Source organism: Mauremys reevesii, linkage group 1 (genome assembly GCF_016161935.1).
Source record: "Mauremys reevesii isolate NIE-2019 linkage group 1, ASM1616193v1, whole genome shotgun sequence".
NCBI classification, from domain to species: domain Eukaryota; kingdom Metazoa; phylum Chordata; order Testudines; family Geoemydidae; genus Mauremys; species Mauremys reevesii.
The window spans coordinates 27,720,424-27,740,595 of record NC_052623.1 but is presented as its reverse complement, the minus strand read 5'-3'; the positions used below and the strand labels follow the sequence as shown (position 1 = coordinate 27,740,595).

The following is a 20,172-nucleotide window of genomic DNA, read 5'->3' as shown; positions in this document are numbered from 1 at the left end:
GGCACGCTGGGGTCTAGAGCCGGCCCTGGTGGAAGGAGTTGCAAGAGTGGCGGCTGCTGGCCGGGTGCCCAGCTCTGAAGGCAGCGCCATCACCAGCAGCAATGCAGAAGTAAGGGTGGCATGAGATGGGGGGCATTACAGCCTGAAATATTTTCAAATGGGGGTCCCAGCAGCCCCTTTGTCAAGTGACTCCTTGATCAGCTCCATCAGGTGATCAGACTCCTCTACCAGCTAATCTATTACTTAGTAACTAACCCACCTGGGTAGACTGAGCCTTCTGGATAGGAGCGAACCCGCTGTCTAAAGTGGTTCCATTTCAATGGGAGAGCACTTACACTAACAACCATTTGTTATTGTTTTACTACCCCTTGGAATTCCAGTTCAACATGGAAGTAAAAGGACAACAGGGAAGGAAAACAAACCACACATTCAAAATGGAGGCTGCAGTCTAGCTTAGACACTCATAACCAGCCCCTCAGTCTCAAACAGAATTCATAAGCTGTACATAGACAATTTCCCCTTATCATCACATCTGCCTGCTATTGGAGAGGAATGTGTGCGGTAGGAAAAGATTTATGCGCCTGACACAGAAAAGAAATTGTTCAGGAGTAATTAATCCTCATGAAAATATGATCCCATAGTCATAGAGGCCTTCCCACCATTGTGATGTTTGAAGTGCTGGTTGCACAAATTATTTCTGTGCGAGAACACCATTTTTCCTAGCCAATTAATGTTAATTCAGTGGTCAGACTGGTTTTAATGGAAATAGCTTGCCTGATACTTTGCTCTAAAAATTGCATGCCTAGTTAAAGATTTGCTAATCCCATTGTTTGTGTAGTATTTGAAATTGCATTGCGCCAAGAGGAGACCTACCACACAGTCCAATTGTGGTATTTTTCTTCAGCTTGGGCAAATGTCAGCACATGTTAAAGGTGATGTGGCATTTTGCTGATCATGACTTTTTCCCTTGCACGTGCAAAACCACTCACTTGGCAGATAATCGATAAGAGAATTATATTTGCCAGATACTTGCCATGTTATTCATTCCTTGAACATATTCCATTGGAACCCAGACTACCCCTTTTAGCTGACAAGCTTTAGTGGAGGAGAGAAATTTGGGAAGCTTCACTTTAGGGGGGAGGGGCACTGGTCAGTGGTCAGTGTTTTGGAAGAATTATGATATTGGATGTTTCCTCCGTAGCTTCCAGGATTGACGTGAAAAGATTAAAAGTGCATGGAACTTGTAACTGCTCCATCCCCAAAATATACTGTGCAACTCACAAATAATTGGCAGCAGGTTGGTGGCCTCTAGGAAGGGAATTAAAAAGATTAACAAGGTATTTCAGTTGAAAGCACATGGTCTCAGACCCTTTATAGGGCAAGGAAAAGAATGTGTCCTGTTAGAAATGGGTGTCAAGCTCTTTCCTTGTGTGTGCTTCACTCTGTGTTTACACCGTGTATTTCCCCATTGTTGTTCCGGATTGTCCCATTATGCTAGTAGAATACAAAAAGGGTTCATGTTCTTCTGGCTGATGCAGTATATCCATTCCAGGAATTGGCAAAGTAGAGGTAGGAAAGTGACATATGAGCCATAATAGCTGAAGGAGGGCAACCGATCATTCACCAGCGGAACAGATCTCTAGACCAGGGGTGGGGAACCTTTTTTGTGTCAGGGGCCATTGACCCACCAAAAAACTCAATGGTGGGCCACACACATTCAACTCACCTGCCAGAGGGTGCGGAGGCTCGGGGCTTCCCCCTGCAGTGGGGCGAGCTGGCGCTCATGGCTCCAGCGCCACGGGGGGCACCAAAACTCAGGGCTTCCCCTGCGTGGTGGGGCAAGCCAGTGCTCGCAGCTCCAGCCCCACAGGGGGGCGCCAAAACTCAGAGCCCCTCCATGACCACCAGCTCGCCCTGCCATGGGGGGGAAGCCCTGAGTCTCAGCCCCCTCGCCCCCCAGCAGGTGAGTTGAACATTGGCCTGCTGGCCAGATGAAAATGAGCAAGGAGCTGGATCCAGCACACGGGCCATAAGTTCCCCACCCTGCTCTAGATGGTAAAGACAATTCTTTCCAAAGCAGCCCCTACGTTTGGTTGCTTCCGTTTTGGGGGAACTGATCTGAGGCACCCTGGGCCTGATTTTCAGAAGTGCTTAGCACCCCCACCCCAGCTGTAGTCCCTGGGAGCTGTGGGTGTCCAGCACCTCTGAAAATATCTGTCTCTTATTAAATTGTGAGCTCCATAAGGCAGGGACTGGGACCTTCCCTTCTGTTTGGAAAGCTCCTAGCCCATTATGGCCACTAGAACTAATAAAACAGATTTTTGCGAAAGGAAGGATGGTCTTGTGGCTAAGGCAGTGGGCTGGCTTCCTGTGTGACCTGACGCAACTCACTTAATTGCTCTGTGCTCAATTGCTCATCTGTAAAAGGGGGATACTAATGCTTCCCTCCCTTGTGAGGAGAAATCTGCTGTTCTCTGTGAGACGCTTGGATACTACAGTGCCAAGCACCAGAGAAAAGTCTTTACCTAAGTAAATAGGTGCCTAGTTATAGCCAACCATGTAAGAAAATGTTGGTCTGGGTGATTTAGCCAAGGTCACACAGTGAGTCAGTGTAAATGATAGGAATAGGACCCAGTCCTGATATATGGTCTCCAACTACAACCATTACACAGGCCCAGGTATCTGAAATGTGGACTTGCTTTGTTGCTCTCCCTAACCCTAGTGACTTAGGGCTTGTTTACACAGAGCCTTAGTGCATGGCAAACCAAGGTGTGACTGTACAGCGCACTAGCTTGCTGCACACTAATGGGCTACATGGACCCGTGCACTAAAAGTTCTCTAAAAAACAACAAAGAGTCCTGTGGCACCTTATAGACTAACAGACGTATTGGAGCATGAGCTTTCGTGGGTGAATGCCGACTTTGTCAGACGTATGTAGTGGAAATTTCCAGAGGCAGGTATAAATATGCAAGCAAGAATCAGTCTAGAGATAACGAGGTTAGTTCAATCAGGGAGGATGAGGCCCTCTTCTAGCAGTTGAGGTGTGAAAACCAAGGGAGGAGAAACTGCTTTTGTAGTCGGCTAGCCATTCACAGTCTTTGTTTAATCCTAAAATGATGGTGTCAAATTTGCAAATGAACTGAAGTTCAGCAGTTTCTTTTTGAAGTCTGGCCCTGAAGTTTTTTTGCTGCAGGATGGCTACCTTTAAATCTGCTATCGTGTGTCCAGGGAGGTTGAAGTGTTCTCCTACAGGTTTTTGTATATTGCCATTCCGAATATCTGACTTGTGTCCATTTATCCTTTTACGTAGGGATTGTCCAGTTTGGCTGATGTACATAGCAGAGGGGCATTGCTGCCACATGATGGCGTATATTACATTGGTGGATATGCAGGTGAATGAACCAGTGATGTTGTGGCTGATCTGATTAGGTCCTGTGATGGTGTCGCTGGTGTAAATATGTGGGCAGAGTTGGCATCAAGGTTTGTTGCATGGATTGGTTCCTGAGTTAGAGTTACTACGATGCGGTTACTGGTGAGAATATGCTTAAGGTTGGCGGGTTGTCTGTGGGCGAGGACTGGCCTGCCTCCCAAGGCCTGTGAAAGCGAGCGATCATTGTCCAGTAGATCACTGATGATGCGTTGGAGAGGTTTAAGTTGAGGACTGAAGGTGATGGCCAGTGGAGTTCTGTTGGTTTCTTTCTTGGGCTTGTCTTGCAGCAGGAGGCTTCTGGGTACATATCTGGCTCTGTTGATTTGTTTCCTTATTTCCTCGTGTGGGTATCGTAGTTTTGAGAATCTTTGGTGAAGATCTTATAGGTGTTGGTCTCTGTCTGAGGGGTATAGTTAAAATCACGTAAGTTAAACAAAGACTATGGATTAAACAGAGACTGTGAATGGCTAGCCAACTAAAAAATCAGTTTCTCCTCCCTTGGTGCTCACACCTCAACTGCTCAGAAGAGGACCTCATCCTCCCTGATTGAACTAACCTCGTTATCTCTAGATTGATTCTTGCCTGCATATTTATACCTGCCTCTGCAAATTTCCACTACATGCGTCTGACAAAGTGGGTATTGACCCACGAAAGCTCATGCTCCAATACATCTGTTAGTCTATAAGGTGCCACAGGACTCTTTGTCGCTTTTTACAGATCCAGACTAACACGGCTACCCCTCTGATACTTAAAAGTACTCTAGTGTGCTTTGATGTACTAGCAGTGTTATGTTTCAGCAACATCCAGAGACGTTAGATAAAAACATTAAAAATGCTCATGCTCAAAGGTTGTAACAATACACTTCTTTTTTGCTTAGAATGCAGAAAACACAAGAACTCCAAAACAGAGAGAAACAAAGCAGGCTGCTCCCTAAAATAGAGTGGCACAACTCACCTAGCTGGCTGCCTACAACCTGATTCTTCCCTATAGAGCCCTCTAGCCTGCAAGCAGGACCAGGGTACAGGGCAGTTGCATCTTACGCGGGGGTTAGGTTCTGAAGTCAGTGTATAAGGCGAAAATCATGTAAAGTCAAACGCTCATTGAGTGGAATGGTGGGTGGAATCGCCCGCACTACAGGTACAGTATTTAAATTGTTATTTTTCTCTTTTTTTGTTTGTTTGTTTTGCTGAGCGCGTACAGTTAAAATCGCGTAAGCTAACTGCGCCTATGATGCGACTCCACTGTATAAAGTGGCAGCTTGTGAGTCTTCAGTTTTCAATACACCACAAGCAGTATCCCAAAGCACATTTCAGACCTTTTAGTGCCTGGTAGCAGGGTCCATACAGCCAGTTAGTGCCCAGCAAGCTAGGAGCACTGTAGATTTACACCCCACCTTGCCATGCACTAAGGGCTTGTCTACACTACCACTTTTGTGATATATTTTTTTTTTGCTCAGGGGTGTGAATAAAACACCGACATGGAGAACAGGGCAATGCTTTTTATAGTTCAGTTCTGTGTATTGGACTGAAAAGAGGACTGATTACAAGTGAATTTTTAAAAGAAAATGTAGATGCTTAGGAGCCTAAGTCTCATTGAAAGTTACTGTGCCTTAGGCTTCTAAGTGCCTAAGTCACTTTAGAAATGGGATGCAGGTGCCTAAGTCACTTATGCACTTTTTGACAAATGTCACCCTATATCTCTTTAAGGGCAGGAGATGCGGGGAGAGAGAAAGTTAATAGGCTGGCTCTTAGAGAGGCCAGATGGTTTATAAACCATGTCTGACCAGCCTGATTAAATTTCTCGTGATGGAGTGGTAAATAGGGACAATAAATGTGCTTGTCATTGTCTCCTTGCCGACAGACATGGTAGAAATTGAAAGTAGCACAAAAAAAATCTGGGACACTCTGAGGGCGCCTGAGCCTATCCACTCAGAGAGTTGTGAATGGAGCTTTTGATGGCTGTAATCTTGGCTTTTAAACAAAGCATGATTTGCCTGGTATCACTTTCTAGTTTAAAGCATTGGTGTCCCATTTTTTCATGTCAAATGTCAATGGCAAAAAGGAGAGACTGGCTGGGAGGTATGAATGGAAGTGCTGCCTTTGCATTGCTTAAGGTCCCAGAGAGGGTCATTTTTGTAATACTGCAACAGCCATTTAACCTCCTTTGACATAACTACAGCACTGAGGTTGCTAATCGCTGCATTGCTCATTCCTCATGCTCCTCACGTTGTCTGATGATGGTTATTTGAGAGACAACCCTATTCACGTTCTCTTTTATTTTACTAGTTTAGCAGTAAAGACAGGAGTCAGATGACTGTTGAAAGTTTAAAGAGATGCATAAACCTGAAATCATACTGCCGTCTGGAAAACATTTATCTACAAGTAACAACTAGGGTGACTGTAACAGAAAGAGATTAGGGGGAAAAAAGTATTTTCCTCTAATTTGTTTACTTCGTGATTTTTGTATAACATGTTGTTTGTGTTTCAATCTTCCTCAGTGCAACATGGGAGAGAGGAACATTTTTTAATGTAGGAGAATGTAGTAGTCAAATCACACAATGGTCGGGGGATCAGAGGCTGGTACATGCAGTGATGCAAACAGCTTTGAACTCATTTCTTTCAAGCACCTAGATTTCAAGTGGACTCTTGATGGTGTTTTTTTAACTGATATTTCTTTTGTAGGCAGGGTACTGTCTTTCTAAAGAAATAAACTGAATCAAGGGCAAAAGTTGATTTCCTTACCTTTGAAAATTGGTCAGTTCAGTATTTAACATTATCCCAAATACATATTCAATGTCCCTTATGGATGGGACTTTGTAATACTGCTACTTAGTCCTTCTGTAGTGCCTTCCCTCTGGGGATCTTGCACAGATTCACAAACATCAATGCACTGATACTCAGAATACCCTCGGCAGGAAAGTATTGTTGTCCCCAAGGGGAAACTGAGGCAAGGAGGGGTTAAGTGATTTGCCCTAGATTATGTGACAAATCAGTGGCAGACCAGGTAATAGAACTAAGATGTCCTGCTTCCTCTGCCTTAGCCATAATTCCTTCTGTATAATCAGTACAAATGGGAAGGATAATCTCATGCTTAAAACACAGGCAAGGAGTCAGCAAGTCAGGGACCAATTTCTGCACTGACTCCCTATGTGACCTTGGGAAGTCACCTAATTTTTCTGTGCCTTAGTTTCCTCCTCTTGAAAACTTCTTTATCTCCAGGTGTGATGTTCTGAGGCTTAACTCATTCTCATTTCTGTAGCACATTGAGATACTCAGATGGGAGGGCCTGATGCAGTGCAAATTAAAATACATTTCCCTAGAGTGGCAGCAAAGTCTCTGGACAGGTCTGCACTACGGGGCTAAGTGAATAAGATAGCTCGAATCGACATACCTTAGGTCGACTTATTGTGGTGTCTACTTACCTCATGCTATTGTGGTGACTTACCTTATGCTTCTTGGTGTGTTGGAGTACTGGAGTCGACGGGAGAGCGATCAGCGGTCGATTTAGCGGGTCTTCACTAGACCCTCTAAATTGACCCTTGATGGATCAATTGCCACTTGCTGATCCCCCGGTAAGTGGAGACAAACCCTCTGATTAGAGTGGATGATTTTGATGTCTAACATAGGCACTCTCAATATACCACTTCCTTGGATGGTTATCTCCACTAGTCTTTTTTCTATATATATTTTCTGTACATACAGCCATGTTGTCTTTATAAAAAAAATTGGCAGATATATGCTTCTCTTCCTGTGTTGTGGAGGTTTTTATCCACTTCTAATTGTCCTTTAAACTACAGGTATGGCATGAATTGCTTGATCCAGTTTGAAGATTTTGCCAATGCCAACGCTTTCCGTCTTCTCAACAAATACCGCAACAGATATTGTACATTCAATGATGACATTCAGGGTGAGTGCCAATGCAATCCTGACCGATTCACAGGGAAATGCAACTGAGTTCACAAGGCCATTAAATATACTGAGCTCAGATTTCTGCTGAGCCTGAGAGAGCTTACATACAAGCAATAACAGTGTAAACAAAAGCACAGTAATGTATTTTGAAAAGTGTGCCTGCCATTTCCAGTAACCTCGCTGCTCTGCAAATTTCTGCAGCGAGAAAATGTACCATGTGTGCTCTCCTAGTGCTTTAGTTAGTTCAGTGAGTTGACTTAATTTTCTGCAATCTGGTTGGGACAATAAAAATGATACTTAGCAATTATGTAGAGCTTTTAGTCTTCAAATGCTCTGTAGGCCTAAACCTTGCAAACCCCCTGTGCTATTTTCTTCCCGGTTGGCTTCCTCCTTGTATACAGCTTCTGCAGTCAGCCTAAGGGCTTGGCTACACTTACAAATTTGCAGCGCTGCAGCAGGGTGTGAAAACACACCCTCTGCAGCGCTGCAAATTGCGGCGCTACAAAGCGCCAGTGTAGTCAAAACCCCAGCGCTGGGAGCCGTGCTCCCAGCGCTGTCCGTTATTCCCCACAGGGAAGTGGAGTACGGACAGCGCTGGGAGAGTTTTCTCCCAGCGCTGGCGCTTTGACTACACTTAGCCCTTCAAAGCGCTGCCGCGGCAGCGCTTTGAAATGCAAGTGTAGCCAAAGCCTCACTGGGGTAAATCCAGGTTAAATGGAGCAACTCTGGATATTCACTAAGAAAACTAAGAGCAGAATTTTCCCCAGAGGGATTAATGTGACTCTTCCAAAACCACGGAACAGAGAGAGTGACAAAGCCAGGATTAGAACCCCAGTCCCATCTGTCCAAGAGCCCACAGTGCCCCCCTGTTTCCCTCAACACGTGGAAGGGAGTATTGTTCAAGTTAAGAGCAGGATCCTCCTATCACATTAGAAACTGGCCGCCCTTTTCCTCTCCTTCTTGTCTCCTCGCCTTTTTCTTCCTTTTCTAGTCCTGACTGGCACACGCAGAGGTTCAGAGGGTTGATCTTAATCAGCTATTTACAAACAGTGGGACTTGTCCTAATCTGTGTCTGAAAAAGATTGAAAGGAAATGTTGTGCCAGTTTCACACAAGGTCTGTCTCTGCACAAGGTGCTTCCCAGAGGCATCTCTGTACACACGCCTTCCAGCAGCATCCTGCAATGCTGTCTAACAGGTCCTTCACAGCGATGAAGGTCCAAGAGCGATCAGGCCCCCAGAGGGACTTTGGGGAATGAAGGTGTATGGGAGAGAGAGGTAGGATGAGCAGCCATCCTGGAAGAACCATGTTCTGAGGAGGGATTTTGTGGAGACATGTCAGACTGGGAAAGGGAGATGTGTGGAGTAACGGGGAAGAAGTCCAAGTGACAAAGAGTAGGAGAAGAACACAGAAGGGAATGGTAGATCCATGGAGCTTGGGTGGAGTGAAGAGGACAGAGGAAGGAGGCGAGAGCAGACCAGGAAGCAGGAGCCAAATTTTGCAAGCCCTTGAGAGCCAGGACAAAGCTTAAATTTGATATGCGGGGAGGGGAGGTGTGGAGCTAGTAGAGATTAGAAGGACTGGGCTTGGTTGGAGCACAGGGGGGATGGATTGAAGAGGGGTGAGATGGGGGAGATCTCAGTAAGCCAGAGGAGAGGGGCTCAGATGCTGTGGTGATAAGTATCTAGACAGAGTACGAAGGAGAAAATTGTGGCCCAGACAAGGGTTTTGGTGAGGAGGCTAGAGAGGGTTGGGCAGGCTTTTTTGAGATTTGCAAAGGGAAGAGTGGCAGGATTTGGTGACTGTCAGTGCAAGGGAAGAGAGGGAGGAGATGAAAAGGACATGGCAGCTCTGAGCCTGGGGGACAAAGCATATGGTGTGGAGAGCCCATCTAGGGAGAGGATTAACACCCTCTCTGAGGAGACCCCACAGTTGAGTGCCTGGGAGCAAACTCTGAATCTAACTTGCCAGAGCACCCCCTGGCAGCACTGCTGGCCTGGTTCCACTATGAAGGAAGGCAGGATTTGGGGGTGGCAATGCAGCACTCTGCTAGCACACAGGTATTGGTTGGTGCTCCTCCGTTAGGCATGTGCAGTTGCATATGTGCATCTTTGAAGATCTGGCCCTTAGGAAATTGGCTAATAGGCAAAAATCCCCACATGCTAAAACAATAGACACTTCCCGCTTTCCAAACTTCCTGATCTCCCCTACAGCAAAGCACACAAGCTGGGGCTGGTTGCATTGTAGCAGATGAGGAAGCAACTGCTCATTAATCATTTGGGTAGCTGTGCGATGTGTCAGGGAAGTTAACCATTGTCTTGGGAGGTTTATGAGTTTGCCTTTTAATTGTATGTCAGACAGCAAAAGGGGGAAGACAAGTCCTGAAGTGTGTGACTGCATTGAAGGAAGCTTCTTCTAGGCCTCTCTATATTCAGTTATGCTCACTTGGACTCATACTGTCTTGTAATTCTCATCCCCTTACCCAGCCCCTCTGAATTTGGCCACTGAGTCTAAGCCAGGATAACCTATATACCACAGAGGTGTAGCGCAGGTGTGGGATAAAGTAGGGGGAGTCTGACTTTAATTTATGCCCTCCTGTTTCCTACTTTTCCTGCTATGCCCCTCTCTTCTTATCCCTTTGTAGCTCAGGCCTTGTCTACATTTCAAACTTGTGCCAATTTAACTTAAATCGGGTTTTAAATGATTTAGTTAAACCAGTCCTCAGCCCTGTGTGTAAGCACTCTTGCTTCAGTTTAGCTCAAGTCATTAAGGAATAGATTTACTTCAACCTGAACCTGACTTATATGGATTTAGCTTAACAGTCTCCATACAGGGGCTTGCACGGGTTTAACAAAATCAGATTTAAAAACATGCTGTTAGCTAAAATGGTGCAACCAGGCTTGAGTTGCACAGTTCAAGCTTCTTGGCCAAAGTCACAGGGGAAATTCGCCATCAGTAAGTGGATTTGAATCTAAGGCCTGGTAAACGCACAAGAGTTAGGTTGGTATAGCTGCGTCGGGCAGGGGTGTGGAAAAACCATCTATCTATCACCATAGCTGTCACCATACCTGCCATCATTTTGGGAGGCAGTACAGCCATGGAAAAACCCCTTCCATTGGAGTAGGCTGCATCTACACTGCGGGGTTGTCCCGGCTTAGTAGCGGCGATGCAGCCAAACGAGAATCTGAGAGGATTAGCGGGTCTGACAAACGCCCATACTGAAGGGGTGTGAAGAATGTATAAATCCCACCCCTCAGAATCACTTCGGCCTCCCTTTCTTGGCCCTGGGTGTCTGAGAGAAAAGACTCCATCTCTTGAAAGATTAATTCCCACCATTGTTTGGTTAACAATACTGACTTCCTGCAGAGAGCATCCTAACGCAACACAGTGAGAGTGACTCCGAGGATAAAAACCCTTCCCCCGCCCTGTCCGGCCTGCTAACGCAGAGTGGGAAGTTTGCCATGTATGTATCACAGACTGGGAAGAGGTGATTGTTTTTATTACGAAACCCATTAGGCCAGGCCTGAGGCAGGAGCTGGCTCACAGTGCCCTGCTGCGTGGGTGTTCCCCATTCAGGGACTGCTCCTCATTTCTCCCCGGGGATGATGACATCACTCCTTTCTCAGCCCGGTCTCGGTTCATTCATGGGGCAGCAGCTGGGATTTCAGCTAAAAGGGATTATTTTTTGACTGTTTCCTCGCCCCGTTGAAAAGTCAGGGATGCGCTGAGCAGCAGGATGTCTGACTGGAGAGTCATCGGGAATATCCTACCCTCTGTAGTTTGTGTACTTCCCTTACCCACAGACCAGGGCCGGCTCCAGGCACCAGCTTAGCAAGCAGGTGCTTGGGGCGGCCACTCTAGAGAAGGGCGGCACGTCCAGGTATTCGGCAGCAATTCGGCGGAGGGTTCCTTGCTCCCGCTCAGAGCAAAGGACCTCCCGCTGAATTGCCACAGATTGCGATTGCAGCTTTTTTTTTTTTTTTTTGGCTGCTTGGGGCAGCAAAACCCCTGGAGCTGGCCCTGCCACAGCCAATGGGGAAGAGAAAGGAGACAATTCAGAACTCCTGCAGTGGAATAAATTTTGTGCACTATTGAAACAGGACTCCGTATGTTTCTGCCTCATCACTATATTGAGGAAAGCACCTGTTGAATTAAGCAGGAGCCTGTCGGAGCCCTGCCTCATACAAATCTGCCCAATTCTAAAGCTACATGGCCACATGCCTCGTTCACTGTTCAGTCGAGAGCTTTGTCTCATTCAGCTCAGCCTTCTAAAGTGTGTGCTGAAGTGTGTGATGATCCAGTACCATCCAACCCAAAAGAAGTCTTTCTGTGGACTTGAATGTGGGAGGTCTGGCTTACACTGCTGAAATTTTTGTGCAGCCAGCACACAGTTTTCCATGTCTTGGAAAACTTTACACACCAATGGATTAAAGGAACAGGTCTTGCCAGGGCCCATGGAACAGGACCAAGGAGCTCCACTTATTTGCTGCCCATCGAGAATACGGATGACTTTCGTCGGCTCTGATCATCTGCCATGCCCAGAGCAGTACTTAGTAGAATAGGTTGTTGTGCAAAGTGTATCCACAATTTCAGAAAAAAATTATGATGTGCTCTTGACAAGTAGTATTTGATCATGTAATTAAGGGACTAGATCATGCATATAGACATGGGGACAGAGATAAGGATGCCTGGCTGTCCCTACTTTGGCATTTCCTTACCTTTGAGTAACTTGGATGTTCTCTCTACATTAGTTTTTTGATGGAATAATAATATTTATTAAGATTTTTCAAAAGTGACCATTGATTTTGGGTGCTTCTGTTTCTGGGTGTCCTTATGACCAGCCTGATTTTCAGAAAGAGCAGCACACCCACCCTCTGCAAATGAGACCTCTTCAAGGTTTCTCAGGATGAAAACCCCAAATCAGTAGCCACTTCTGAAAAACTTGGCTATTTATATAAAGCAGTTGCACAATGAAACTGAAATGCACACTGTGCACAGGGATCATTTCATTCCTCAGAACTTCTTTATGTCTTCTCATAGTCCTTGGACTATAGGAGAATGCTACTCCCAGGTCTTAGTTGAGATGAGAGGTGTATTTATTGCAGCCCTCCCAATCTGAATCCCTCAACTGTTTGGGTGGGTTGGACTCCAGAGCTCCATGCTGAAGCCAGGCTGAAGGCACAGGTCCACAGGCCGAGTAGAATCGGACTAGTGTCTGGCAATGTGGTCTGTAATTTCAGCAGATTGAACTGTACAGTATCTTATTTCATTGTTTCAGCTGACATGGAATATGCATTGGTCATTATGACAGGAAACTAAGAGGGAAGAGAAGCAGAATAGGAAGAGAGCACTGGAAGATATAATGCTATAAACAAAGCAAACTATGTGCTGTTGGACAGCTTCTGAACAGGGCAATGTCCCTGTAGGGACCTTCCCATCCTTCGTGGGAAGGCAAAGGGGGAAATTTTTCTCAGTCCTGCCGGGATTCTCCATTATCCTGCCCCTTCTGGCCTGCTGTGCTCTGCGAGAGACACGGCTCTGGCACTTTGCAGTTGCTGCTGCTGACTAAGGGCCAGCTCCCCCTCCTGCATCCCTTATGCACCCAGAGGTGCCACTGACTTTTATGTGGGCTGCTTATGTAACCCACACACCTCCTGGGTGTGGTGTTCTGTCCCCTCTAGTGGCACCGAGACCACTTAGAGAGAGCGTTAAATGAGTCTGCTCTACAGCCTTTGCTAAGAGCCGGTTGGCTTTTAGCTCATGTGGTAGAGGCTCATGTACTAAGCTTCCAAGGCTCCAGGTTCAATCCTGCCTGCTGACAACTTGGGGTCTGTTGGCGTTACACTTACATAATAGACCAGACCTCAGTGGAACGACACTGATATAGAGCTGCTGAGGGTCTGGCCCAATGTGTTTGATCCATTAAGCGGGTATGGAACATTGCACTTTCCCCCCCACACACACCAGCACAGATTTGTGACTGTATTAAGCTTTTGTCCTTCACTGGACAGTGTTACTAACCCTGTCTCTGAACCATTCCTATAGCCCATGCTGTAAAGACCAACGTAATTTGCATCTCTGTTAAGCTCCTCATATGAAGTGCATGATACAAAGTCACTTTCCAGGGGAGACAAGATTTTTATATATATTTAAATATATATATATAAAGAACTTGACATGTTAAAAAGGTGTTTGATGCCCGGTCTCAGCATTGACTCTCCTCTTCCAGTTTTGTCCCTGGCGAGGTTGCTGAGGCAATGGATAGCAGTGGCTTCTACCTTCCTTTGAAGGGAAGGAGGTTTAATCTCTTCAGTGTCACTGATGAGCTGGGCAGCTCTTCCCCCACCATGATAAATGCTAGGCATCTCCAGTGGTCCCAAAAACCTGTCACACTAGAGAGTGAAGGTCTGAACTAGGATCCTCTGAGCGTCAGCACGTCACTGTACTGCTAGATCACCCGGCCTGACTGGCTCCATACCATTTCACGGTTTATGTTTTAACCTTTTATCTAGGGCCTCTTTGGGAAGAATAAGAGCACTCTGGTTACACTTTGAGATTAGGAGGTCAAACTGAAAATATTTGGAGATCTTCACCTCACTTTAATTTTGCTGTGTTTTACTTTCAATTATGTATTTGGATTGCATGTGGGACGGCTACTCTCCGTTCGCCAATAACCATCTGAATGGCAAAGGCTGCAGAGGATTAATATGAAGGAAGGTTTGGAAAAGCTGCACAGCTGGGGCTTATTTGCTCCATGTCCATAAAAATCACATATTTTTGGCTGCCCCTTTCACAAAGCAGTTAAAATGGCATTTGCTATTCCCTTGTGCCTGATGGTTGCTAAGGGTCAGATTCTTGAGAGGCTTTAGTGGAGTGAACTAGGAGGAGGAGGAGAGCCCGGGTTAATTATTAGAATTTTGGCTCAGCTGAGTGTCAGCTCCTTCCACCAGGTGCATTGGACATTGTGGTCAAGGGAGATACAAAGGCTGCTAGGGAGTATCACCTGTACCGAAGGCCAAGATAATGTGATGAAGTCGTGCGCACGTGTGAGTGACTGCTCCTGTTGGATGGAATTGGAACTGCTCAATTGTTTGTCATAGGCCCTATGCAGCTAATAGCTATTGGAGATCCCCCACCCCGAGCTCGGGGGTAGGATCTGTGCTTTTGGAGCAGGCGGCTCTGAGTTCTGCCCCACTGGCTCTCCGATGGTGTGCGGCAGAGCACCAGCTGGGTACTTCTAGAGGCCCTGGACTTGCTACAGTAGACACAGTGGCAGCCCTGCTCCCTGTGCTGCTTACTGCTGGGCTGGCTAGGGTGTGTATTTCCAGTTATTCGGGCAACTGGGTGGCCATTAGCCCCAAACTGTGGCTGCTCTATGCACCTTTCTCTCGCTTATCCTCATGTACTTAGACGTGGGGCCCATATGGGAGGTATATAAACACAGGCCAGAGGTATGCAAAGAGGTGACCTCTCTTCTCCCACAATGTCTCCTGGTGCATCTGCTGAGATATCCAAAGCCCCTCCACTCCTACACGCCACTCTCATAGGAACATAAGAACGGCCGTACTGGGTCAGACCAAAGGTCCATCTAGCCCAGTATCTGTCTACCGACAGTGGCCAATGCCAGGTGCCCCAAAGGGAGTGAACCTAACAGGCAATGATCAAGTGATCTCTCTCCTCCCATCCATCTCCATCTTCTGACGAACAGAGGCTAGGGACACCATTCTTTACCCATCCTGGCTAATAGCCATTTATGGACTTCACCACCATTAATTTATCCAGTTGTCTTTTAAACACTGTTATAGTCCTAGCGTTCCCAACCTCCTCAGGTAAGGAGTTCCACAAGTTGACTGTGCGCTGCGTGAAGAAGAACTTCCTTTTATTTGTTTTAAACCTGCTGCCTATTAATTTCATTTGGTGACCCCTAGTTCTTGTATTATGGGAATAAGTAAATAACTTTTCCTTATCCACTTTCTCAACATCACTCATGATTTTATATACCTCTATCATATCCCCCCTTAGTCTCCTCTTTTCCAAGCTGAAGAGACCTAGCCTCTTTAATCTTTCCTCATATGGGACTCTCTCCAAACCCCTAATCATTTTAGTTGCCCTTTTCTGAACCTTTTCTAGTGCTAGAATATCCTTTTTGAGGTGAAGAGACCACATCTGTACACAGTATTCAAGATGTGGGCGTACCATGGATTTATATAAGGGCAATAATATATTCTCAGTCTTATTCTCTATCCCCTTTTTAATTATTCCTAACATCCTGTTTGCTTTTTTGACCACCTCTGCACACTGCGTGGACATCTTCAGAGAACTATCCTCGATGATTCCAAGATCTTTTTCCTGACTTGTTGTAGCTAAATCAGCCCCCATCATATTGTATGTATAGTTGGGGTTATTTTTTCCAATGTGCATTACTTTACATTTATCCACATTAAATTTCATTTGCCATTTTGTTGCCCAATCACTTAGTTTTGTGAGATCTTTTTGAAGTTCTTCACAATCTGCTTTGGTCTTAACTATCTTGAGCAGTTTAGTATCATCTGCAAACTTTGCCACCTCACTGTTTACCCCTTTCTCCAGATCATTTATGAATAAATTGAATAGGATTGGTCCTAGGACTGACCCTTGGGGAACACCATTAGTTACCCCTCTCCATTCTGAGAATTTACCATTAATTCCTACCCTTTGTTCCCTGTCTTTTAACCAGTTCTCAATCCATGAAAGGACCTTCCCTTTTATAAATAAATATATACACCTTGCATCTGTCGCAGTCACAAGCTCCTCACTAGCCTGTAACTCCCTTGGCTCTTTTCCACTGTGGCCCTTTGCCTGGCCAGACTCCATAGATACACAATTCTGGTGACTCAGACGGGGTGGGCAGGATCAGCCCGATAGTCAGCCCATCACACTGTGGTAGTTCTTCCTCTCCTCCTAACTGGTTCAGAGGACCATGGGGAAAAAGAGCAGCTCCAGGACTCAAAGCAAAAAGGAACTATTCTGCCCAAAAGTCTTGTCAGGGCCCAGTGGAACTAGACTGTGGTTGAAGACGAAAGGATCGCTGTTCATGCCAATTCTTTGGGTGTCACTTAATTAACCGCTAGCGTCTGTCATGCTGGAAAGATTGTGACATCAGCGCTAGACCTAACTCTCCCTTGAACTCTGATCCCATCTCTGCCTCTGACTCATTGTGTAACCTTCCCATAACTGCTTTCCCAATTTGCAAACCTGGTTAATACTTGCCTTCCCCACATGGGTGTTTCTGGGCTTAATTATTTAATGCCTGTCCAACGCCCCGAAGATGTAATTTGCTGTATATAATTGTGAGGGGTGTGATCCTCTCTGCCTGGTTTTACACTAACGCAACTCCATTGACATCTTGTGCGGTTATTCTTCATTTATACTGATGCGAGAGGAGAATCAGGCCTTGCGTATTTTAGCCCTCAATGAGAACAATATTCAGAAATGGCCTCTGGGCTTCTTCTTACCAGACTGGCTTTGGTTACCTGTATCAGCTTTGTTTTTAAACATACAACACCATTTTCTTTTCCTGACTCTTTCTCTGGACTCCCAGGAGGGGCTCCTGAGGGCTGGTCAGCTATTTAGTGATACTCTGTTGAGCTTTCCATTCAAGATTGAAGAACAACATGATTTATGATATTCACCCTTCTCTCTCCACACCACCTTCCACCCCCGCCTCAAAAACAGACTTGCCAACCTGGCCCTCATTCAGTAATTACTTCAGGAAGTAGTTATCTGAAATAATGACATTCAATCTGTTTGGAAAACAGAGAGACCAACTTGCTGAAGGCCTTTTTCTTGCCACAGCCTCTGGTAAGGTTTTTCCCTTTGTGGTCCTTTTGGAATTATTGCATTGATTAGCCAACGTCTTACAGAAACCAGCTGTGAGCTCTCCTTCTCCACAGAGATGCTTTATTGCTTCAAGTGCAGAAATTGTAATTTCAAAGATAACTATTGATCCCAGGCCAAGGTACAGTAATTTTGTTACTTGAGTAATGGGAAGGAGCTGCAGTTGGAGAGAGGGAGGAGGATTAGAAACACATTGGAGAGAGAGGAGAATTATTATAAACAGCAAAGCTGAGCAGAGTCCGGCCCTCCTCAGTCATATCTGCAACTAAAATGCAGAGGGATGAGTAATGGCACGCCCTGTCCCATAGGCATATGGGCTGCTCAAAAGCACATCACTTAGCAGCCTGAGTCAGGGCACCCGTTATTTGCTCCTCTCCCACAGTGCTTAAATCCTTGTAAATAACACGTGTTTAAAAAGAATCAAGTCTCTTTTGCAGCATGTTCCAGTTGCGTTTTCACTGGTTTTAATGTGGGTTCACAGACACATCCAACAATAAGGGTTACTCCCTATTGGCCCCTAGATGACCACTGGGGTTTAAAGCAATTTCACATGGCCAGAACCAAGAGAAACATGGAGTTTCTCCAGTTTCATTTCTCTCTTTCTCTCTCTCCAATATTCTTCCACATGCAGTTTCTGACCATATCCAGGCTTCCATCTCTGCTAGTCCTGTATCCCTTATGGAGACCTACGTTGCCCTTGCACCTGCCAGAATTACTTCTCCCCAGATCAATTGCTCTGCCCCACCTCACTGTGGTGTTTGGAGTTTTGTGCAGTCAAAACACTGTAATGAAATGGCCTGTGCATACCTTTGTCCTGAATGGAATTGGATCTGTTCATCTCTTTGTCATAGGCCCAGTACTGCTGCCAGATACTGGAGTATTCTCTGTTCGCTCAAGAGGTTGGGGCAGGAATTCTGAATGGTCCTACTCTGTGACTCAGTGGCAGCTGAGCCGCTATTTGTCGTGGCTTTGCTGAAATCCAGTGAACAAGCAGAACAAAAGGGATACTAGAAAATCGAAGCATTAACAAGCCAAGCGAAGTGACACCATGGGAAGGCAACATTGAAGCTAGCACAGTTTCCCTGCATTCCCATAATCTTGGGAATGTGTAAAAGTTTGCATTGAAAAAGGGGTTAATTATTCTCCTCTGCCATCGGTAATGGGCATCTCAGTGGGCAGAGACTGCCGGGTTTTTCAAACAATGCCGGCCAGGAGATGATGATTTTGTACAGGAGGAGCAAAGAGGAAACGCTTCCCACATACAGAGGATCCTCCAGTTCCTTTGTTTCCAGAGTTGATGAACTTTTGTCCCCTCTGAGCAGGACATTCAGTTACAGCAATTCTTTCAAAGAGATTGAATCCAGAAGTTCCATATCAGGAAACAAACTGGCAGGAGATGTTCTCTGAGCAGACAATGGGGGGTTCCTCTTTGGTACAGATCTGAGGGCCTCGTGGTTTCAGAGACTCTGGCCTGAGAAATTAAATTACCCGTCTACTCTAGCTATCCCTAGGAATCATATGCTTAAACTACTGTTGCCTCTGATGAATTACATTGTAACCAGCCCATAGCTGCATGCCTAGATGCACACATTATGGTGATAGCACAGGACAATTTGCTCTGGAAACAGGCCTCTGCCACTGGTAGAATCATAGAAGTGTAGGACTGGAAGTGACCTCAATATTTATGCTAAGTCAGACTCTTGATTAGGTGGCAGTAGCTCTTCCATCCTGTGGGTTCAACTAGGTCTCAACTAAAAAAGTTTTGCTGGTATCGCTCTACTGGTAAACACTCCTAACGCAGATGCAGCTTATACTGGCTAAAAAGTGCTTTTCCTGGTATTGCTCATACCAGGTTCCCTAAGCAAACTAAATAAACCAGGAAACACGCTCTTATGCTGGAATAACTGTGTCAATATAAGTGCTTTTTGCCAGGTATAGAAATGTCATTAAAAAGAAATCGCACACCCTCCAAACAGACATTACCATACTGGCAAAGGTTTCTAGTGGGGACCTGGCCTAAGATGCTAGAGGAAAGGATGAAATCCACCCAATAGCCAGTCACACATTTGCACATCCCTATTGCTTTGATCTCTTCTTGTGTCTTTACTCTTGTGAAATATAAACTGTCTCTCTGGTTTCTTACATCACACCCATCCCTACTGGAGTATCAGAGCACCTCACAGCCTAACTGAATTTATCCGCATAACACTGGAGGGAGGAAAATGCTGCCCACCATTACAGGTGGAGACCTGGGGCCCAGAGGGCTTACGTGACTTGCCTAAGGTCACACAGGAAGTCTGGCAGAGCAGGAACCTGAGCCTGGAGCTCCTGAATCCCAGTCGAGTGTTACAGAGCATCATTCTTCATTAACAGCCTTCTGTTGTCTGCCCCCCACATACACAGTGCTCATATAAATAACAGCGTTGCCTGTCAAGGTTGCCAACTTTCTGATTGTAGAAAACCAAACACCCTTGCCCCACCCACAGCCCTACTCCTGCCCCAAGGCCTTGCCTCTGCCCCACCCCTTCGCCGAGGCCCCACCCCAGGCTCCGGGCAGCGCTTACATGAAGCGACTCCTGGAAGCAGCCGGCATGTCCCTCGGCCTCCTAGATGGAGGGGCCAGGGGGCTCTGCGTGCTGCCCATGCCCACAGGTGCTGCCCCCGCAGCTCCCATTAGCTGCAGTTCCTGGCCAATGGGAGCTGCGGAGCCGGTGCTCAGGACAAGGACATCATGTGGAGCCCCCAAGGCCACCCCTGTGCCTAGGAGCTGGACATGCCAGATGTGTCTGGGAGCCGCACAGAGTCAGGGCAGGCAGGGAGCCTGCCTTAGCCCAGGTGCGACGCCGACCAGACTTTTAGTGGAGCCGCCAGGGCCCCTTTTCGACTGGCTGTTCCAGATGAAAACTGGATGCCTGGCAACCCTGTTGCCTACTTAGAAAGCAACTAACCTGCTCTGTAA

At 46.2% G+C, this 20,172-nt stretch overlaps 1 protein-coding gene across 1 annotated transcript in view; it reads left to right on the top strand.

Moving 5' to 3' along the window:
• ME3 (malic enzyme 3) overlaps nt 1–20,172 on the top strand; it is a 200,650-nt gene that overhangs the window by 165,025 nt on the left and 15,453 nt on the right. The window contains exon 7 of the mRNA XM_039520379.1: nt 7,227–7,336. Within this exon, the coding sequence (XP_039376313.1) occupies nt 7,227–7,336 (110 nt within the window). The remainder of the gene's footprint in view (nt 1–7,226; nt 7,337–20,172) is intronic.